This window comes from Myotis myotis, unplaced genomic scaffold (genome assembly GCF_014108235.1).
Source record: "Myotis myotis isolate mMyoMyo1 unplaced genomic scaffold, mMyoMyo1.p scaffold_m19_p_1, whole genome shotgun sequence".
NCBI lineage: Eukaryota > Metazoa > Chordata > Mammalia > Chiroptera > Vespertilionidae > Myotis > Myotis myotis.
The window spans coordinates 171,121,552-171,145,369 of NW_023416313.1; the positions used below are offsets into that span (position 1 = coordinate 171,121,552).

Genomic DNA, 23,818 nt, shown 5'->3' on the forward strand with positions numbered 1-23,818 from the left:
AAAGAGTCGTTCGACCCCAAAGGGGTCGCGACCCACAGGTTGTGAACCGCTGTAATATAAAGACAACAGTCAGATTAGATTACAGTCCACACTAATGACTTTATTTTAACAGTCACCTCTTTAAAAGGCCCTATCTCCAAATACAGTCACATTATGAGATTCTGGAGGTTAGGGTTTCAACATATGAATTTTGAGGGGAAACAATTCAACCCATAAAAGATGCATATAGTTAACATGCTTTTAGCCACTGACACAAACACAAGGGTATATAACTTCATTTGTATTCTCACAAAAAGTCTAATTTTGAAATCCTTTATGGGTGGAGAATTGAGCCTGACCAGGCTCTTAGAAAACTATAAACCTGGTTCATTAATAGAGGAATTAAGAAAGCTTTCTTGGGAAACAGTTTATTAATTATGATAGGACAGTTTATGCTGAAGTAACTAGTAAACTAAGAAACTCTAAGATTTGAAACAAAGATTTAGTTCCTGCTCATACAACATCAGATATGGATTGGATAACCCTATAGAGGAGTGTTTATCAAAGATAAACAAATCCACACTCTAAAGTGGTAGGGACAGATTTTAATCAATAATATACTATTACAATAGAGAAGAGTCCAGAATGAATTTGACTCACTTTTGATTTATACAGAGGTTACTGGGTATTTTAAAGGAAGAAAGAGGGAGTAGGGGCAAGTGGGGCTCAGTAGAGTCAGGGTGTTGGTTCATGTAAAACCCATCTGGGTTTGCTCCCTGGTGGTTATCTAATTTGGGTTCCTACCCTCCCACAGAGGTGGGGAGACAAGGACCCAACTTCAGATTTTGGCTGCAACAGTTAATCATTTTGGCAGCCTTGCATTTTTGCAGGCAGGCACTTTAAGGAGCTCTAGTATTTGTTCAAGTCTGTATAGGCCAAGGTTGGGGTATGGAGGAACCTGGCTAGAGTTTGGTCAAAGAAAAGAATCTTTGTCACCGCCCAATCCCACCATTCAGTGACTCAGGGGTTCTATCCTGAGAGGTCCCAATGAAAACAGAGCATAGGATTCAGAGAGAGCAGGTGCAACTATGATTAGAAAGCTAGATCCATAAATTGTAAGGAGTTTTGAAGAATGGGCAAAGTGCTGAACTTCTTTAGTAGAAAATGAAAAGCCAATGAAAGCTTTCCAGGAGATCATCTGTCAGTCTAAACAGTATTGCATTATTTATCTGCTATGAAATATTTGTAGTTTTTATGACTGTTAATTATGAAGACTAAAAAACCTCCAACTTTTAAAGATGATAGCTAAAAATCATTTATTGGGATCATTCCTAGAGGGGACTTTCTTGGTAATAGCTGGTTTCAATTTCCAAATATATTGAAATTTGCAGTCATTCTGCAAGAGAATTGCTCAAAATATTCTCTGAGTACCTTTTTTCTTTTGGGTGACTGCCACGAAAAGAATAAAATGGGGCCATCAGGGATACTGCTTTAAAAAGGTATGTCACATGCAATTCTTGGAACTGCAGGACATGCAGTGGAACCAGGATCCTATGAGAATTTAATAACCTCAGAGTTAATATATTTAGTAACATACTATTATAATTGCACATGATATTAGAAAAGTAACTAGAATTCACCCTCAGAATAGTGAGGTAGCAGGTTATGTGAGGTGAGAGAGAGAAAGAAGAAAGCTGAATTGAGACTCGTAGGCCCTGGGCTCCAGCCCCTCATCCACCTCTTGGTAGCTCTGACCTTTCTCCAGCTGTAAAGCTGAACCTAACCATGTTGACACCACTGGGGATATAATCAAATGGACTGGAGGGAAGACAAAGGGGTGAGGGGGTCACGAAGAAGGTTGTATTAGAATTACATTCAGGTAAACACATTCTCCAAAGAAAAAAGAAAATAGACTCCATGTGTCACTGAGGAAATGTGAGCTTTTATTGGCACAAAAATTAATTTCAATTAAGTAACACATTTTTAATCCATGGGAATTCAATAATACCCAATTATTGTCACAAGGAAATAATGTAAACATTTTCTGGGAAAGTAAAAATTGGCAACTTTCATTGAAAAATAGATTCTATTTTATTGGAATGATTTTTTTAAATCACAAAAATGAGATGTGATTAATCTAGTTAGCTATTTTGCAATAATTCAGGCAACTGGAGTTTATTTTATCAGATGTGATCTTTGTTCTTAACAACCTGATCTTTCTAAGGATTGGGTTCCTTGTATCAAAATATACTGAAATCATATTCTCTTTCTGGGACTTATACTGATGTAAACCATCTCTTGTAATGAAGACATATTAATGATACATATATTCAGACATTTTAGAAGACTTCACACTCTAAAATGGAACTTAAATGGATAGCTTGTTCTTACTAAAGTGTGTATAAGACTGAATAAGATGCCAAACCAATGCTTTAAAGTTCATAGCAGGTACATCCAGAAGCTGTGATAAGTGGTAAAATGACATACAGGTACTGAATGTTCCTATGGCAATATTGCTACTCTTGACAAGTATGGGTAGTTTAATGGTTAAAGAGAGAGAGAGAGGGAGGGAGAGAGAGAGAGAGAGAGAGAGAGAGAGAGAGAGAGAGAGAGAGAGAGAGAGATATGAAATAATATGTTCAGTACTATTTAAAAACAAATCAACTATTAGTTCACTCATTGATCTAAGTCTGGCTGGCTGCCAGGGGCTGGAGATGCTATGGTGATCGATGCACACATATTCCTTATTCTTTGGGAACTTAATTCTAATATATATATAATGATAATTCATTGAGTACCACTATGTACTGATCACTTTACCTATTCTGTTTCCCTTATTCTTTACAACAACCGCATGGGATAGATAATGTTATTTTCCCTATTTTTTTAAATGACAAAAACCCAGAAAGTTTAAATAACACAAACAAGGCACCCATCTATAAACACACGTATGAAATGTTTTTAACCACTAAGTTATTGTACTTTCGCATTCTGTGTCATCAAAAATTGGTAAGTCAAAGAGCATATTCTCACCATTTCTTTTTACCCTTTGGGTTAAACCTAGGAATCTATGGGGGGGGGGGTTATCTTTGATGGATGCATTAAAATATACTTTTATCATGTCCTGAAGTGACATTTCTAATGTCACTTAACAGATACCACACAGTCTTCCTGTCTTCTCTGCGTTGCTCTGATACTGTGATGTTCCATGCCTAAAATGTGACTGCAGGAATGGATTTTGGACCAGAGCTTTTATCTTACTGATTATAAGAGTAAATCTCTCGATGAAGCTACCGGTAGTGTTGACAGGCTATTTAGCCTATTCCTACTAGTGTGGCATTAGCTTAGGAGACCATAAATGACTTTGAGAAATTGATGGCCATCCCACTCAATAATACCAGAGGCTACATGTCAAATCACAGTATATTGAAGCATGGATATTTGAGTCACTCTTTCCGATCCATTAAATACAGCAGAAGCCCTGTCTTCACTGCTGCAATCCTATTAGGATTTCATCTTATTGAATCTGGAGCTCTTTGAATGGCAGTTCCTTTGCTGTATCCATAAAAGAACTGTCTCCAACTCAGGACTCTCTCTTCATTTATACTGTTTTATTATAGAACATGATGCAAACAGCCTGCTAGGCTATCTGTCCCCTCTATATATATTCTGTCACCACTTCTGAACCCCAGTAGCCCCCAAAGATAAAATAATGACCTAAGTTGACACACTCAGAAGTCCTACCTTCCATGCTTTACTAGGTGCCCCTTCCATCAGCTCTTCTCTCTGAAGAGTTGCCTCTGCCCTGCTGTGATTAGTTAGCACAATGGTTCCTAAACTTCAGCTTGCAGCAGTATCATCTGCAGACTTTTTAAAACATAAATTGCTGAGACCAAACCCCGGAATTGCTGACTCTATAATCTGAGATAAAATCAGAGAATTTGCATTTCCAAACAAGTTTCCAGATAACCCTATTGCTGCTGGAGACATGTCTTAGGTAGATGTGTCTTAAGTAACTACTTACTAGTATTAACTAAAGAAGTAATATAGTGATTTACTTTGTTGAATAAATTAGAGTGAAATCAAAGTTGCTCCTAAAATGTATATATACATTTTCATTCAGGTATACTTTGTATGTTAGTAAAGAAATGGATGTTATTACAGCCAGTGCATCCACAATTCTATGGGCACATCCTACATGGCTGAGCACTTTTCCTTACAACCCATGCTGACTTGCTAACCACTGGCATTTGTAAGCACGTGGGTGTGAGATTCTAGGTTCAATTGTCTCCCAGCAAAAATTCAAGGGACTAAGGTTTTCCTATGAAGTAAAGTCAAGTGTTAGACTCTGGGGTAAACCTTAAAGATGATCAGAAACATATGTCTGGGTTCCATGCCCAAACTTTATCTTGAACAAGTGATAATGTTTGTGTTGCAACAAGCTCCTAAAATTATGTTTATTTTATTTTATTTTTTGCAATTTAGTGAAATGATTCTTACAGTTTACATTGTCATTAGAACGTATAAATTGAGAGTAGTGTCCATATGTATGAGTGAATTAGTACTCCCTAGGTAAGTCCTCAAGTTTCAGCATTATATCTAAAGCAAAATTTGAACAGCTGCACTTGCAGGATACTGCAGTCTGACCAGCCATCTGTTTCCCTAGATTTATTGGTCTGCTGCTTGATAAGATTTTATATTTTCCATTGCTGATTTTCTATTTAAATGGACACGTATTATCATTTTAGTTTGTACTTCCACAGAATATTGATTTTCTTTCTTCATGTTGTCCCTAATTTCAGGTTTTCATTGTGATCTTAAAAGTCTATAAAACAAGTACATAGTTACAGTTGGTGAATTCAATTTAGTAGATTAAACATGCCTCCTTTAGCTTAACTCCTTAGAGTGTTTCCCTGAGCTGATTTTAAGTCATAAAGAAAATTAAGATGAATATATTATACAAAAAGAAAATAAGAGCTTTTGTGTCCTTGTTTTTTCTATTGAAAGAAATGGCATATATCTACTGTTATTATTGTTTCCTCTCTTCTAAGAAAATCACATCCATATTTGACTTATGGTCACTCAAGCTGTCTAAGTAAAAGCAGTAGGATGCAGTCATCAATATTTTTAAGTACTTGAAATAAAATGTAAGAAAGTTTGTTTTCCTTGTTTTGCATAATTATGGAAGCAGAGGGCATCTATAAGCTCAGAAATAGTTATTAGATGGAGAAGGACAGTGTGAAATTAGGTGAAAAGAACAGAAAGAGGGGAAAGATTAGGCAGTATTTTTAGCAAATAATGCATCAATAAATAACAAATTAAGGTAAGTGTATAGAGATTTTGTGATACAACAGATGCAGAAGTTTTGTGTTTTAAGAAGTGGTCTTTGATATAATCAGTAAACTTCTTTATCATAGAAAATTATTGAAAATATTTATTGCTAAGTGACATGTATTAGAATATTCTGACCCCACTTAGAAAGGGGTATTTAGGAACAATGGAGAAAGTTGAGAAAATGACAAAGAATTTTGGCATAGTGTATGTGTGCAAGGTTGGTAACTAGAAACCAAAAGAGAAGGTTCAAAGCATAAGGTGTCAATTATTCAGTGCCGGAGTCCAACCCCAGCAGGTCCAGGGGTCCCCAAAGGTATGGATGGAGTCGGCGAAGAAGGAATGACACAGAGACAGTGGTCAGTTGATCAGCAGCCTAGCCAGGATCTCTAGCCAGGATATCCAGCCAAGTTCTGGTCAGGATCTCCAGCGAAGTTCTGGTTAGGATCTCCAGCCAGGTTCTGTGTCCATGTTCTCTTGCTAGGTTCTCCAGCCAAGTTCTCCAGGTTCTCCAGCCAGGTTCTGTAGCCATGTTCCCCCGCTAGGTTCTCCAGCCAGGTTCTGTCAGCAGGTTCTAGTCAGGTTCTCTTGCCAATTTCTGTAGTCAGGTTCAGTCCAGGATCTTTTGCCATATTCTCTCCAGCGAAGTTCTTCTGTCTGTAGGTTCTGTGTAGGTTCTGTCTTCTAAGTTCTGTGTGTAGGTTCTGTGTTCTAAGTTCTGTGTTCTAAGTTCTGTCTCGTTACATCTGTATTTATACCAGTTGATTCCAATCCTATCAATCTCTATTCCAAAGGTTAGGGCATTTCTTATCTCCATTCCAGGGAGTAAAGATTATGTAGCTTAAGCATGATTGTTCATAGTTAAAGTGATTAATTATCCACCTGGCACTTAGTTAAGAGGTTTTATTCCCTCCCTAACTTCAGGGGAAAATCCCTACCTGGGGAAACAACCTTTCTCAGAGACCTTGGTTAAAACACATAGTGCCAAGAAGGTGAGCAAACATATTAAGAACAGTATGCCATATATGCCAGGTCCCTTGAAACAGCAAGCATGGACCGGCTCCCGGCAATTCAGGAAAAAAAAAAAAGAGCCTTGTGGGTCATTAGTTAATAAGTATTCAACCCTGGAGGAGGTTGCCACAAAAATAGTTGGCATATCTTCAGAATACTTACTAAAGTTAGAGATACAGAACCTTGTACATATTGCATATTATATTAAAATGGGATGAATCCACATGGAATATCTTCCAAATATATTCATAAATATAATAAATTTTTATCTAAACAGTTTAGTTGAGTTCCTTTTTTTCTTTTTTTTCTCTTTTTGGTGAGAGTAAAAATTTAATCATTGCTTAATGGAAGTTGAAAAAGACATGGAAAGTTTGCCAGATGAGCATTAACCCCTACAGTATGTATATAAAACTATGTACTTATTGGCATACATTTGACAGTATTTTTGTTGTTGTTTTTCCTAGACTATCAATAAAGTACTGCTTCAGTATGCTGCAATTGTATCAAGTGATTTTAGTTCCTACTGTGATAAGGAAAATGTGGTAAGTAAAACTGTCTCTACTTTCAAGTATTCTTCCGTTGAGATCCTCTTCTTCCAGCTAGGAAAGAAGCAAGAGGCATTGTGTTCTTTCTGTTTCCATACAGGATGACAGTTGAGAGGTATTTCAAGACGTTGTTTGAATACTTCCCTAGTAGTCATGAGCTGGATACAACACAGAACTCAGAGGAAGGTTGAGAGCATCTCAATGCCAGGCAACCTGTGGTTCCAAGATGATAACGAACAAGACAATTCATTGAAAACCCACATTATTGCCAAGCATTGGAACTGAGAACTAGGGAGTTAAAAAGTTGTTTAGTGTTGACACCAAGTAGTTTAGTTTAGTTTTGTACCAGTACTAAAATGAGTAAACGTTCCATGTCTTTCTCAACTAAAATTTATTCTTTCGGTTTTCAAATAAATTGAGGATTGTTAATTTAAGGAATGATGCTGATTTCCACTCTAAATTATTAATTTAGCTTTTCATTTGGGGGATGATTGAGAATGTTTATAAAAACTGAGCCAGCATTGCGAGTTAATAACAGGCATAGAGAGAAGCAAGATAAACTAAAGTGATTTAGAATATAATGTGTTTTTTATGGTGGAAGATGAAATCTTTCTTATTCACTATATGTACGTAGTCTTAGAAGAAATATGTTGGTAACAATATAGAACTTTTTAGAAAGGACCGGAAATAGTATTTAACCGGTTTGGCTCAGTGGATAGAGCGTCGGCCTGCGGACTGAGAGGTCCCAGGTTCGATTCCGGTCAGGGGCATGTACCTGGGTTGCGGGCACATCCCCAGTAGGAGATGTGCAGGAGGCAGCTGATCGATGTTTCTCTCTCATCGATGTTTCTAACTCTCTATCTCTCTCCCTTTCTCTCTGTAAAAAATCAATAAAATATATTTAAAAAAAAAAAATCAGTGCAATTGTTTTAAAGAGGAAAACCATCCCCAACCCCTCAAAAAAAAATCAGTATTACCAGACAAGTCTAAAGTCGCTAGTCTTCTCCCTGAAAACTCGTTGACCTCTTGCTGACAGCTCATTGAGGTAGGTCAGTTCTGATTGTTTTTGAAGGTCCCAGAGGTTCTTCTTTCTTTTTAATTAATATGCTGCCTAGGAATTTTATTAAAACTCTGATATCTCAGCAGATATCTTTAATTGCCATCAGTTATAAATACTCTAATGGGCAAGAAAGAGCATTTATTTATTGAAAACACATATATTTAATTAAAGGCTTATACATTTGAAAAGTAACATACTGAAAATCAAAACAGCACCAGAAAATTTCAGAAAAGATTCTGATTTTATTAGGATAGCCAAACTGAAGATTTTGAAAGGTATCTCTGAATTACCAGGGCTAATTCCTGTCATTCAGAAAGAATATTACTTTTTAAAGGCCCCTGCAGACTTCCACTTTAATGTTTCAGCGTATATTTGAAAAACAGAAAAAAAATCATAAATCAGTGTTTACTGTATTATTTTGTTTTTTTCTCTATATTTTATAATTTTCAAAATCAAATTTTTATGAAGAAGAAAAAACAACCTTGCAAATATGACACGCTAGGAACTTAACTTTTCCTTCTCTTCAATGCTTCCCCCCTAATTACTGATACCTTGCTTCTCATTAAGAGCCATGGTCTTACTTTGATCTTAGTTTTCACCCTGGTGGGATTGCCCAAATCCCAGCCAATCTCCCCCCTCTGCAATGAAAATCAAAATCTCAATAACCTTATTCCCTATTGGGGAAAAAGTGGATTAGCTCAGTTTGCTGACTTTGGGTCAGCTGCTGAGTTCCTGAAAATGTGACCATGCCTCGGAAAGGACTAAGCCTGATCAAGTGGCTCTCAATTATGGCAGGAAATCAGGCTCCTTTGTGGTATATGTGGCTCAGCTTACTGAACAGCATCTACAGGAGATAAATAGATATCGTGTTTAAACAATAAAATATTTATGTGACTGTAATCAAGGGAACAGAAAAGAAGTTTAAAATCGTTTTCATAAATTCGAAGTTAGGACGTGGTCATTGGAAGAGTAAAGCGGAAAGTTTTCAAAGGTCAGTAATGCGGTTAAAGCAAAAATAAAATCTTTCCACCTATGAGAGCTGATGCCTTCCCGATGTCCTATGAGTCCTTTGCACGCCTCTCTCTGATTCATTATTGGCGTATTTCCCAGCAACTTGGAAGATACATCCATTCTCCTTTCTTTCCTGTTTTTCTTTCCCTTGATGTAGTGGCTCTTCAGGATCAGAATGCAGTAAATAGTAAATTACTCTAGAATTTGCCCTAACCGGTTTGGCTCAGTGGATAGAGCATCGGCCTGCGGACTCAAGGGTCCCAAGTTTGATTCCGGTCAGGGGCATGTACCTTGGTTGTGGGCACATACCCAGCAGGGAGTGTGCAGGAGGCAGCTGATGGATGTTTCTCTCTCATCGATGTTTCTAACTCTCTATCTCTCTCCCTTTCTCTCTGTAAAAAATCAATAAAATATATTAAAAAATTACTCTAGAACTGTTCCTGAATTCTCTTTACTAATTAAAAATTAATTCTTACTATTCAAAGGTTACATCTAGTCCTGTCACAAAGCTTTGAATTTTTATTGTTATATTTCTGCCTTCTTGGAAAACAAAAACAAGAAAAGAAACATGTTGTAAACAAGTTTATACTTAAGGCTCTGTGCAATACTCTGGGAGGGAAAAACGCTAAAAGGCACAGCAACACATACAGTGGATTTAAGACCAGCTCACGAGAGAGTGAAAAGCAACTCAAATGTATAGTAAAGTAAAACAAATATCAAGTAAGTGGCCGAAGGATACAATGTAGGAAAGAGAAGGCTTAAACCTGAATGATGGGTTTGATTCAAGTAGGCAGACTAAGGGAAGAGGCCGCATACTCAGCAAGGTCACAGCAAATGGAAAGTGCAGGTATTTTGGAGGGAATGAGTTGCAGAGAGTTGGAAATAATCATAATGCAGTAGACGGAGATGAGAAGGAATCACTCTTCGGAGCCAGATCATGAAGGGCCGTGAATACCAACATGTGGAGTTTGTAGCCTAAGAGAATCCACTTAAGGCTTTCTTGTTTTGTTTGTTGTTGTTGTTTTGGTTTTTAAATTTCAGATAGTGTTTTGGTTTTTAAAAGAGAGAAATAATGAAATTTAAACTAATCGGTTTTCCTTGAAATAAATCTTTAAAAAACAGAGTTTGGTTAATTTCTAAGTATAAAATACCAAGATGTTAAGAATTAAAAAGAAACTTTAGTAGTGATTCTTCAATGCTTTATTGTCTGAGTATATTGTTAAATTTCATTCTTTAAAGTTGATGTTATATATTCTTCTTCCATTTAACTGTTAAAAAGCATAATCTTAAGGTACGGAATTATTACATTTGCCAAATACAATAGGTCTTCAGTGATAGGTTGTATACTCTTATATTTAAGGTAAACTCATCCCATAATTTAGTGTATAAAGGATTCTCACACTATTTGTTTTGTGTTTGCTTTACTTAAAGCCCTGCATACTGATGAACAATATTCAGCAATTACGGGTCCAGTTGGAAAAAATGTTTGAATCCATGGGAGGAAAAGAGGTGGGTATGTTTTTATGCCTACATTTGCCAAATACCTACTTAGAGATCATTAGCAGCATATCTGTTATTTAGCGGTTCATAATCAAGTTTTACATGGTTTAGCTAAAGAGCAGGAAAGGATAATAATATAAAACTCAATTAATAGCTGAGCTTATTATTATGTCCACAACAGAATACTTTAGTAAATATATTAGCAGTGTGAATAGGATGAGGAAGATGGTCAATAGCTTTTTACAGTGTGTGTATATATATATAGTCATATATATACACAATTAAGTAGATATGCTAATGATCTTTAAAGTTTACAAAGTGCAGATTTTTTTTTTTTCCCCGTATTGTGCAATCCCAACTTGATATCAGTGTTCATTCTGAAATGTGTTTTGTGGTGCTGGTGGTTTTGAGGTGTTGGTGGTTTATTCATGTCTAAAAATATCTGTGAAAAACGTCCTGTGTGCTGTGTCTGTAATGTGTCGTGTCTTTGTCCAACATCTTTGGCTTGCAATCCCATGAGCAGAAGAAGGAAGGAGAAAGATTCTCTTATGAGGTTTGTGATAGTAAGCATCGTATCCTTTTCCTGGCTGATGCCCCCACTAAACCTAAAGCCCAGCGCGCTTCCTCCTTATTCTCATTTGCTTGTCTGGATCAGGCAGACAGGGCAGTGCTCGCTCTGTACCTGCCTCTTCCAGCTGCCGCAGTTCCTTTCACAAACCCACAGGAGCGCCTGGGGAATGAGGATGGAGACAGTGCCAAGAGGGCAGGCAGGCGGCTGGCATTCTCCCCCCACCTCCCTCCAGAAAAATATCCCAAGGGTAGCTAGAGCGGGGAATATTTCTGGTCAAGATTTTATTTACATTTTTCCTTATGTATATCTCATACACTTGCCAGAGTAACTGTATGAGATATATATAAAAGTGGGTTGATTTCAAAGCAAAAGATCTCTTTTATGTCTAAATTTATAGGCCCCAAATGCTGCTTTAAGGATTGGGCCTCTTCCCATGTGAGGTTGACTCCAAGGAGACTTTTCTACATCCTCCCTACCCCCCTGAATGTCCTTTTTGTCCTCTGTGAGCCTGTCTTTTGAATAATGAACTTGCTATTTAGCATCCTACAAGCAAGAAGCACTGGATACATCTGTGAAGGTGAAGCAGTTCAAAGATGAACTTCGATGCACTGTGCTTCCTGCCCCTGCAGACTGGGTCTAATTTGTATAAAATAAAAATCTCTTCCCCAAAGCATGTCATTTATTGGTTTTGCACATTTTGAGAGAATCAATCTCATTGTTAGTATTCTTTCACTGAACTAGGAGAGCATAAGCAAATACAAAGTGAAGATTCCCTTTGTTTTTTTAGCTATGTATTATATTCAGACTTTAAGTTCACTTGCTGTTTTGAAAAGCAGTGAAGAAATTACTAAGTTGTGGGAAATTCTACCTCCTTTTAGCGGCTGTGAAAGACCACAAATCATTTATGGATGAAGTTATACAAAATGTCCTACTTCCAGAAATCTCTCCTAATCCTACTACTATTTTATTACTCTTTGTGGCTGAACTCTAATGTGAGCAATATATTGCTAAGCTGCATATTAACCAGATGAATCATATCTATACTTAAATAAACTGTGTGGGCCAAACCACTTGCTAACCAGAAAATTGTGGGGTGGCTTCTTCACTAATCAAAAATGGATTCCTTATTTCAGATTAAAATCTCCAGCTTGAACTGTGCAGGTTTCACATTATAAATTTAGTTGCAAATTAATGGCTACATCACAGGACTCTTCTTTATTAGAGAAGATAATGAAACTGGGAAATACTGAGCTTGGGGCCTTTTCCCTTCATAACATTTGCAATGCCCATTGCTAAATTCCTTATACATAATTTAAAGGGAAAAGTCAATTAAGTAAATGAGTGTCTAGCTTCTAACAATATAATCTGTTAGAGGCACAGCATGGACCCTAGCTCCTTTCTTTCCAACATTTAAAAATTTTTTCTTCGTCCTCTTCTTTTCTTTGCCCCCTTCTATTCTCCTGTCTCCCTTTCTGCACAAAGTTTCTTTTCTCTCGTTCTTTTCCATTTTTATATCTTGTAATTTGCTGCTAAGAAAAAGCTTTAGGCAGACCCAGTCAGTATTGCACATGGGCTGATAAAATGTGAGAGGAAGCAAGTCCTGAACCCAAGTCTAAGTGTAACATGCAGCCTCCCAGACAGAAATAAGCTTTATTATTAATACGGAATTATGTTAAGATTGCTCATTGCTACACGTAGCCTCCCCTGGGCACCAGAAACTCAAAATAACGGGCAGAGACCTTCCAATGCAGTTATCAATAAACAGCAGTGTCTTTACTCAGGGCTTTTACAAAGATGAAAAGGATTTTATTAAGAATGACAGCATTCACCCTTTCATATCAAAAATATATGTAGCACTTAAAGCAGGCTTATTCAAGCCTTTAAAGGCCCACTAGTGCCAATTTCCAGTTTTTCCTCACAGTGGAACTGCCTATAAAATCTTGACTGGCATTGCTAAGGGAAACTTTCCAACCTAGATCTTATCCTTCTTTACGGAGTTTCTTCTTATTTTCATCCTCTACCATCTGTGCTAGGATGTGCACTTCTTGCCACAAAAATCTAATTAGCAAATGATTGCTTGTGCACTTGCTCAAAATAGCTTTTGATGCCATGTGTTAATTAGTTGGCTTCTAACCACCGTGTTGCTTGCCTCTCTTACTGTCTGCATAGTGCTGGCTGCTTGCAGGCCTGGCTGCCTGATGCTGCAGCTCTCAGCCGCTTTAACCCAACCAAGGTTGGGGCAGCTGTTCTTTCTTTGCAGGTTGAGTCTTTTCCTCCTGCAAACCGGAAGAATGCCTGAAACCTTCTTTGGGGCGGAGGAAAGGGTTACTCTCTGTACGGAGTGCAAGATGAAAACGTTGCCTAACACGAGGACAATTTGGGGCTGCTGCTGTTGACAGTGGCTCCCAAAGCAGTCGCATGAGCAGTCACTGTTAACATCTGCCCGCGCAGTATCCTGTGCCCCATGTTGGCACATTCTTTTCCAATTTAGAAAAAAATATCTAAAGGAAAAAGCAAACCATGAAATTCCTTCTCCTATAAAGTGAATTTCCAACATGCTTCCCTGCATACAACGGAAGAGCATGTTTTGGCATAACAACTTTCTGATGACTATGGAAAAGTTGTGGGGGTTTTTTAATGTCACACAAACTCTGGAGCAAAAGTAACCTTTAGGAATGATGCCCAGAGTCTTTTCCTTAAAAAGCACCCCAGGTGATTTTTTTAAATGTGCGTATAGTTTTGGGAATCCTTATACTGAAACAAATAAAATGGCCAACCCGTAATATGGGGTGACTTAAGATAGAATTTTCATTTTTTTATATCACGATCTCCAAACTATATTACCTGTCCCTTTATCACACAATAACAATAAAGTGATTATCAGGATGCCAGGTAATATTTTGCATTCATTGTGAATGATCGTGTCATTATCCTACAAAAGCACTAATAGCTCAAAAGCAAAACAGATATATTTTGGTTATGTTATTTTAATAGCTTTATTATTTCATGAGTATAACTTCAGTACATATCAATTGCAAATAAATACCTAGTCTGTATTCATTTTTTCATAAATGCATAATGGTATCGACAGGACTTAGTTGTACTTTCTTGATCTGCAATGTAATTTGTACAAGTACATGAAAAACAAAATCATAAAATCTAAAATTTAATTTCAGGAATTCATAATAGTCATTATGAAACTCTACAGAACTTATTGATTTAGAAGAATTATAACTGTATTGTGTAAGCAGAAGGCACTTCATGCCTTCACAAACCTGTGCTGGTGCAATCTTCTTGAATGGTAGAATCCATAATTATCACCAGGCCTATTAACCTATTGACAGCACTTCAGATTCTAGAAGTTAGCCATTATTAAGACATTTAGAGGAAACAGGGGGTTTGTTTGCTGACCTAAATTCTCTCATTCTGCTAAACATGGAGGAAAACAATTAGGTACAACAATGTTATTTTTATTAATGTGTTTCAAAAATTTGAATTTTTTTACTCATCTCATTGTGGTAATCTTTCCTGAACAGGGCCAAGGAATCTGGAACATAGCTCCATCTACCTTTAAATGTACATATTTTATTGAGCAAATTAATACTTGTTTTGTTTCAGAGATGAATATCTATATTAATTTTCATTTTTATTTCTTTTTAAAATATGTTTCTATTGACTTTAGAGAGAGAGAGAGAGGGAGCAAGAGATAGAAACGTCAATGAGAGAAATATTAATCAGCTGCCTCTTTCATGCCCCCTACTGGGGATCAAGCCTGCAACCCGTGTGCACTGACCAGGAATCAAACCAGTGACCTTTGGTGCATGGGACAACATTCAATCCACTGAGCAACACAGGCCTGGGCTTACTTTTCATTTTCAATGATGACTTTGATGTATCAATTAGAAATCGCATCTGAGTGCCAAAGCATATATATGTAGCTGATTAAAATCCCTTGTAAAATATTTTAGCCATATGGACTCAGTCTTCGGCTACGTAGACCAGAGAGGACAGAAATTATCTTCTGTCATATTTTACTTAGCACTATCCTCTCAACTTTATACTTGCTGGGCAATAGGGGATTGAAGATCACTGCTTTATAGGAAACACTATTCCATGCCAGTAGTTCTTGAACTTCAGCATATATCAGGACTACCTGAAGAGCTTATGGAAACATTGCAGAATTCCATCTTCTGAGTATTTGATTAAATTGGTCTGGAGTGGGACCTGATGATTTGCACTCATAATAAATTTCCATGATGTTGATGGTACTGGTTGGAAGACCACATTTTGAAAATTACTGCTCTTTGCTTTTAGAGTAGCAATCAGGTATTTAGGAAATGGCTCAGAATACCTTTGTCATATCCTAACTGACCTTCTTAATGTATTTTGAATCTTGAGAACATGGGATTTAATTGTTTGAATGCACCTTAAGTCAGTGTCAATAGTGCAGGAAAATATTTGGATTAAAGAATATAATATTCTCAAAATATAGGTAGCCAATTTGTAGTCATAAACAAATATCCAGCATATTTTTAAGCATCTGGGACTTAGCTTACATTTTATATTTAATCTTATTAAAAAAGGTGGTGTAGTCAAAGAGGCTAAATGTTCAGCCTAAATGATGTCTCACCTTTACTCCTTAACATCCTATCTAATAAAAGAGAAACATGGTAATTGGTGTACCCTTCCCATTGGCTAATCAGGGCAATATGCAAATTAACTGCCAGCCAAGATGGCAGCCGGCAGCCAGGCAGCTTGAAACTAACATGAGGCTTGCTTGCTTTAGTGACGGAGGACTCCAACGTTCCCTGCCTGCCGCTGCAGGCCTCTGAGCTGCAACTCTAAGCAACTATGTAACAAATATAGAAGCTAAACAAAACCCCAGAAACCTGCTTTAGTCCCGGGCTTCAGCCAGCAGGATCGTAACATTGTAAGCAAAGGCCCGAAACCTACTTTCAGCTGCGGAGGCCTAAGAGCTGGAGCCAAGCCTCAAAGCTAAAGCTGGCCCAGAATAAAAAAAAAGAAAAAGAAAAAAAGGAGCGGTTGGGAGCTTCAGTGACCCGCCAGCGTGAAAACAGCCCTCAGCCCCTCACCCAGACTGGCCAGGCACCCCAGTGGGGACCCCCACCCTGAAGGGTGTGTGACCAGCTGCAGCCATCATCCCCTCACCCAGGCTGGCCAGGCACCCCAGTGAGGACCCCCACACTGAAGGATGTGTGACCAGCTGCAAACAGTCATCATCCCCTCACCCAGGCTGGCCAGGCACCCCAGTGGGGACCCCCACCCTGATCCAGGACACCCTTCAGGGCAAACCAGCCGGCACCTACCCATGCACCAGGCCTCTACCCTATATAGTAAAAGGGTAATATGCCTCCCAGCACCAGGATCAGCGGAGCCGCGAGGCCTCCCGGCACCAGGATCAGCGTGACAGGGGGCAGCGCCCATACCCCCTGATCGCCCTGCGGCTCTGTGTGTGACAGGGAGCGGGGCCACAACCTCCCTATCCACCCTGCTCTGTTTGTGACAGGGGAAGGCGCCCCAACCCCCTGATCAGCCCTGCTCTGTGCCTGATAGGGGGGAGCTCCCCAACCCCATGATTGCCCTGCGGCTCTGTGTGTGACAGGGTGCGGCTCCCCAATCCCCTGATCGGCCCTGCTCTGTGTGTGACAGGGTGCGGCGCCCCACCCCCCATCCCCCCACGGGCCCTGCTCTGTGTGTGACGGGGTAGAGCTATAACCTCCCCATCGGCCCTGCCCTGAGTGTGAGAGTGGCAGCGCCCCAACTCCCTGCCTTGAGTGTGACAGGGGACGGTGCCCCAACCCTCCAATCTGCCCTACCCTGAGCGTGACTGAGGGTGGCCTCGCAACATCCCAATCCGCCCTGCTCTGTGCATGACAGGTGGCAGCGCCCCAACTCCCCAATCGGCCCTGCTCTGAGCCTGACCAGGGGCTGCACCTAGGGATTGGGCCTGCCCTCTGCCACCTGGGAGCACGCCTAAGCCAGCAGGTCGTTATCTCCTGAGGGGTCCCAGACTGTGAGAGGGCACAGGCCGGGCTGAGGGACCCCCCCTCCCCCCCGAGTGCACAATTTTTTGTGCACCGGGCCTCTAGTAGAGATATAATTGATATGTGAGGAGAATCAATCTGCTTTTTTATCTCTTTTATAGCAATTACAAAATAAAATTAGAAAATATTTCTTAGATGTCACTACATAATAGAATAGACAATTTTAACTGTATTATGTCTTCCTTTATGTCTCCTAAGGCAATTTCCAAAGTTTTTCCTAAGTAATTGAAGGGTCTATTGTTACCTACTTTTATCTATAGAGGGGTAAGTGTTGAGATAAAAAATAAAAAGAACTCAAACCAAATGCATTGTGCCTCAAGAAGCTTAAAAATAGTAAGACCTTGTAAAATAACAGTTAGAGCCAATATTCCTTTTAATGTCCACCGAAAGAGTTATTTAAAAGCCAACACCCTGTTCTTTCTGGACCTCTTTAAGCTAACTTCCATTGAAGTTGATCACTTCATGAAAAACAGAGGTTAGAGCACACTGAATATGAAGACAGAATGTATTAGTTCATTCAACACATATTTATTTCCTGAGCACCTATTATGAACAATAAGTTTTACTAGACACCAGAGATACAATAATTACTAAGATATAGACCTCACCTTCAAAGAACTCGAAGTTTATTAATGGGGAGTCAGAACAATTAAAGAGGTAAGGTTTATTGGTGAAGGACCCCCCCGCCCCAACACTTTCTAAACTTGAAAATATACTTCAAATGAAAGTTGTAGTTGTTATATGGTATATTCCAACAAAAGGGTACATTTTAAACCCTTAGCCTGTTATTATGTAAATAAGGCTCAAAGGTGAGATGTCTTTTGGCTGAATGACAGTTATTTTTAGTTTCATGGCAGCCGATAACAAGAACTAAATATTTTCATTGCTGGCCTTTTATTTTAGCAGCATGCAGATATTGCCTGGTTAATTTCTCCTAACCATCTCCTCAATTGGTTAACAAATAGGGCTTACCATCTCAAGGCATTTGGTTGATTTGAAGCACAGAGACAGTTGGATTCACTGCATACTCTCTTTAATTAGAATGAGAGACAGCTAGTGATGTTTTTCAACGTTTTGAAAGCAAGAAGTTAGAAGCATGAATTTATAGAAATACCTCTACTATAACACTTCATTGAATTACAAATAGCATAAGGAAAATGCCATGGTCTAACTCTAAAAATTATCTTGTACATTCTTTGGGAGGGTATCTCCTCAGAGGACTACAAAAAGAAACAAAAAACACACAGTGCAACTTTGGTAGATCTGGGGCATGTTTGTTTGTAGTAGAGAAGAACATATAGTCTTTATTTCTGACTAGAGGCCCAGTGCATAAAATTCGTGCACTTGCGGGGTCCCTTGGCCCGGCCTGCACCCTCTCAAAGTCTGGGAGCCCTTGGGAGATGTTCAACTAATGGCTTAGGCCTGCCAATCGGACATCCTTAGCACTACCACAGTAGCAGGAGAGGCTCCCACCACCACTGCTGTACTTGCCAGCCTCAGCCCAGCTTTTGGCTGAGCAGCGCTCCCCCTGTGGGAGTGCACTGACCACTAGAAGACAGCTCTTGCATTGAGTGTCTGCCCCCTGGTGGTCAGTGTGCATCATAGCTACCGGTCGTTCCGCCATTCGGTCGATTTGCATATTAGCCTTTTATTATATAGGATAATGTACCATGTGATCCATGCTGAACACTGTAGATATACAAAGTGATTTAAGGCATTCCAAAGCAAGTAACTTCATACTGGAATCACCAGGGATTTTTTAATACTTTCTCAATAATATATTTTAATTTGAGCCAGGCATTTTTAGGATAAGTAAATTTTTGGTCAAATAGAAGGTTTGGAGAGAAGTAATCTTTTCAAAACAAAAGAAATAACAAAGCTAAGATCAGTTTATAAGAAATTGCTTGAAGTAATTCTCTGATTGAAAACTACTAGGAGGATCAGCAGGTACTCTGATCAGATTTGGGCTTTATCATAACAATTTCAGGAACAGTTAAGAAGATGAAATAGAAGAGGGAAAGCAAGGATTAGAACACAACTCAGAGATGATTACTAGTACAATATAATCTGAATGAGAAAAATTTTTCAGTAGAAAAAAAAGAGGGTAGGAAAGATGGAGAAAATACTTCAGAGATACTATCAATTGTATTGGGTATCTAAGTGACTGTGAAAGGAAGAAGAGAAAGGAGTCAAAAATGACTTTCACAATTCTGCCTTAAACAATCCTATGCTATCAATCAAATTAAAGACAATAATAAGAGATAAAAGTTAAAAATGGGCAGGTTAAAAAATGACTCTTACATATGTTGAGCTTGAGGTCATCAAAGTAGAAAAGGCTAGTCGATACAGGGGAATATAGACATGATATGGCAGGCAGGTATCCTGTTAAAGCTACTAGTATAAGATAATAGTCTTGGGGATCATTAGTATAGAGGTGGTAATTGATGCCATAGGGAAGAGTATGATTTTTCAAGAAGAGAAACTATAGTGATAAAAAGACTGTGAATGGAAAATTGAAGGACATTAGTATTTAAGGAAAAATAGAGAGAAGTCAATAAAAGAGATAGAGAAATCATGGACAGAAAAATAAAAGTGGTAGAAGAAGATAGTCTCTAGAGAAGCAAGAAAATAAAGAGCTTGAGAAACAACAGTCTGAATGCAGGCTGGATAGGATAAATAGTCATTGGACTTAGTAACCAAGATATCGTTGGTGACCTATATGTGAACATATCTGTGGAGTATCTAGAACAGAAGCCACACCACAGAGATTTAATGCATATTTAAAATTAGGATGTGAAATTTACACTTATGTTGTGAGCAATTCAAAGAGTAGAAAAGATATTAGCAAGATGTCAATGGGAAGATAATTCTGCCGGAGTCCAACCCCAGCGGGTCCAGGGGTCCCCAAAGGTGTGGACGGAGTCGGCGAAGAAGGAAGGACACGGAGACAGTGTTCAGTTGATCAGCAGCCTAGCCAGGATCTCCAGCCAGGATCTCCAGCCAAGTTCTGGTCTGGATCTCCAGCAAAGTTCTGCTGTTTATTGTTTTGTTACATCCGTATTTATACCAGTTGATTTTAATCCTGTCAATTTCTATTACAAAGGTTAGGGCGTTTCTTATCTCCATTCCAGGGAGTAAAGATTATGTAGCTTAAGCATGATTGTTTGTAGTGACTAACTACCCGCCTGGCACTTAGTTAAGGAGTTTTATCCCCTCCCTGACTTCAGGGAAAAATTCCTACCTGGGGAAGCAACCTTTCTAGGAGGGGCATCCCCTCCCTGACTTCAGGGAAAAATTCCTACCTGGGGAAACAACCTTTCTCGGAGAGGTGACCTTGGTTAAAACACACAGCGCTAAGGGGAGCAAACATATTAAGAACAGTATGCTATATACTCCAGGTCCCTTGAAACATATGCTGTGCAGATGTTTCTTTCCTGCAGCGACTGTGTCAAGCAGCAAGGATGGACCGGCTTCCGGCAAATTCCCCCTTTTTTATTTTTTAAATGATAGCACATGCAAATCAGTGGCCACCTCTCAGATTGGGCCATTTAAGTCTCGGAAGAAGAGTGGCAAGCAATGATAGTGAGCATAGCTATAAACAGTGGATGGAGCGCAGAAGGAGCCCCATTCCTGTAGAAGGTTGCCAGCCTCTTCAGTCAAGGGATTTCAGCTGTCCTCAAGTTGTTGGTTTGATTGTCTTTGTTGGCCTGGCTAGCGGGCGGCGTCACTGGCAACAGGCTTCCCGAAGCGTCAGCAAGTTGAAGGGCTGCATCAAAGCGTCCATCAGGGCCGTGGTTGATGGTGGTGTCGATGTCCGAGGAGGAGTAAGCTGTGCCCTCTGGATCCAGCTGATATGGAAAATGGAGGGTAGTAGAAAAAGAAGAGAAAGCAAAAGAACTACAAGGCATGGAAGTGTTTAGAAAAAAGAGGGAGAAGAAAGGGAAGAATGCAGCATCCTGACACAGCCCTTTCCTTCAGCTGCCCCTTTCCCTGTGGTCCAAGGTAGAAATGGGAAACAAGTCCTGTTGCAGTGAGAGGGCAGCTGCTGTCAGCCAGTCTCTGTCTTTACCTGGGTCCCGATCTGAGCTGGGCATGGGAAGCAGGAAGCAGCCATGGGGACAGGAGACCTTCCTCAGAAGGGCCAAGTGTTCAAGCCCCTGCACCATTGGGGAGGGGGGTCTGTGCCCCACCTTTGTTGCACCCCAAGTTTTCTCCTACTGGCCCCCGACTGTGCCTGTCTTAGGTTGCCCCACCCTGTGGAGTCTTACCCGTCATTGACTACCAGCCATCTCTGGGCCAAGTAGGGTGATGTGAAGTTCAGTTTTGTCTCCTTGATAGCCTATGTCCCTCTGGCCTCCATGCCCAGCAACTGCCTTGGGATCCCCTTGCCTGCTGGCGGGGCTCTGGCATTGATCATAGGGAACTCAGGTTTCTTCTCTAGAGAGGGCCCAGCTTATGCCATTGGGCCAGAGACAGATCCATGGTACCAGCCACCATGCGGCTTCAACCTCAGCATGAACAGAGAGCTCAGGCAACATCTATGGGCAATTGGATTGTAAGAAGAGGGTCCCTCTTGACACAAGGGTAAGAGGGGCCAATACAGGACAAAGGAGAGTCCTGGAACAGGGCTTTCTCAGCCCAGGATGTCAGGCTCTTGGCCCAAGACAACTCCATGTATGGGGCATATACCAAACACCCCTAGTCACGGCATAAAAGTGAGATGCCCTTCCTGGAACAGTAGGGTAGGGAGATTCTAGAAAAGGCTGTGTTCAGGAAAGAAGGAGAAAGGCCAAAGAACCAGCAAACAAGTAGTTAGATTTTAAAAAAAGGAAAAAGGAAAGGAGATGTGGGGCAAAGCTGGGACATGTGGAAAGACAAAACGGAGGCACATGTGATCCTCCCAATGGACAGATTGTTCCAGCTCAGGGCTGCATATCTGCTGCAGACGGGCACTGGTCAAGTGTGCTATGATGAGGCAGAGATGGCGGGCGGTGAGACATAAGGTCGGACTAGACGGTCTGGAATCCACACAGATGAGTCTGCGTCCTGTGGAAATATACAAGCATATCCTCTCCCCCGGGTTAAAAGTACATCAGGTCCCTTCCAGGCTCCTGTAAGCAAGTCTCTCCATTTGACGAGGGCTTTAGGTTTAGTTAGATCAGGGTTCCAATGCCTGTACATCGGGGAATTTCCCTCAGAATCTACATTTAGTATATTAATTACAAATAGAGTATGTTGTAGGACATGATGAGGAGAGGAATATTTAAACTCATTTTCTTGTAATATTTTGTAACAAGAGTAAATTAAACACCGCTGGGGCTATATAATAGAACTTCCATTTGAGACAAGATATCTCTTCCCCATAATGTAAAGGGGATAGTCGTAATTACATAGGGACAGAATGTTCCTGAATGTTGATCTTCATCAGCCCAAGTTAAAATCTGAGAACTCTTTTTTACATTAGATGCCTTGCCTAGTCCTACTAGGGAAGTGGAGGTGGTGTGCGTGGGCCATGAAGAGGGCCAATCCTTCCCTGCTATGCAGGAAACATCTGCTCCTGTATCCAATAGACCTTCAATTGGTTTTCCCTGAATTTGTAAAATTTTTGTAGGTCTAGTAGCATGGATTTCTTGTATCCAAAATGCTGCATCACTAGATCCAAAGCCTCCGGCCCCTCTAGCTTCCTGGGTAACAGCTGTCCCTATTTTATGTATTGGTAACAGGATTAATTGGGCAATTCTCTGGTTGGGCTGAATCTGTATAGTTGTGGTGGGTGGGGAAAGTAAAATCTGTATTTCTCCTGTGTAGTCTGCATCAACAACTCCTGGGATGACTAAGATCCCCTGTAACGAGGTGGAGCTCCGTCCTAATATTAAACCTACAGTTCCCTCAGGCAGTGGCCCAGACACTCCTGTAGGAATGGCTGCTACTGGCGAGTCTGGGGTTAGTACTGCATGGGTGGTTGAGTGGAGGTCCAATCCTGCACTGCCTGGGGTTGCCCTGAAGAGGTCACTGACTGATCGAAATTTGCAAAGGGGTTGAAGGTTGATGCCCCTATTATTGCAGGGGCCTGGGGCTGGCCCCTTCTCAAGTTTCCCGATTGAGGTGATGGGATATAACCTCCTTGGGAGCTATTTGTAGAGTTTAAAGGCCGACCATTTTTATGGTATTTTGATCTACATTCCTTTGCCCAATGGAATCCTTTCTGACATCGGGGACAAACGGTTTTTGGAGGATTAATATTATTCCCTAATGTATTTCCAGGCTGTCGAGGAGCTTGCCATCTGGCCTGAGTATTATTATTTTTATTTGGGCATTCTCTGCTAAAGTGCCCAGATAAGCCACAAGAGTAGCAGTTCATATTTCTTTTATTACCTGTTATTATTGCTGGCTTGTCCTATAGCCTGTACATATTGAGGGTATGTCTCCCCTTTGAGAGCTGCAGCTATAGCTACACCCTGTATAAATGCTGGACTTACATCAGCACACTGTTTTATAAAATCATTTATAGTTCCTGTTCTGCGAATTGGCCTTAATAAAGCCTGACAGGTATTATTAGCATTTTCAAAAGCCAGTTGTTTGATTAGGATATCGGCTGCCTCTTTGTTATTGATTACTCTCTTGACTGCCTGTATGAGGCGAGAAAGGAAATCCTGATATGGTTCCTCGACCTTCTGTTTAACCTCTGTAAGGGTGGTTGTTTCTCCTGCTGTATAAGGTAGGGATTTCCAGGCACTTACTGCAC

General features: G+C 40.0%; 1 protein-coding gene across 1 annotated transcript in view; it reads left to right on the forward strand.

The window, feature by feature from the left end:
* The window catches only part of UNC13C (unc-13 homolog C), a 558,354-nt gene that overhangs the window by 444,241 nt on the left and 90,295 nt on the right, over window positions 1–23,818 (forward strand). The window contains exons 23-24 of the mRNA XM_036302049.1: window positions 6,786–6,863; window positions 10,369–10,446. Coding sequence (XP_036157942.1) covers window positions 6,786–6,863; window positions 10,369–10,446 — 156 coding nt within the window. The remainder of the gene's footprint in view (window positions 1–6,785; window positions 6,864–10,368; window positions 10,447–23,818) is intronic.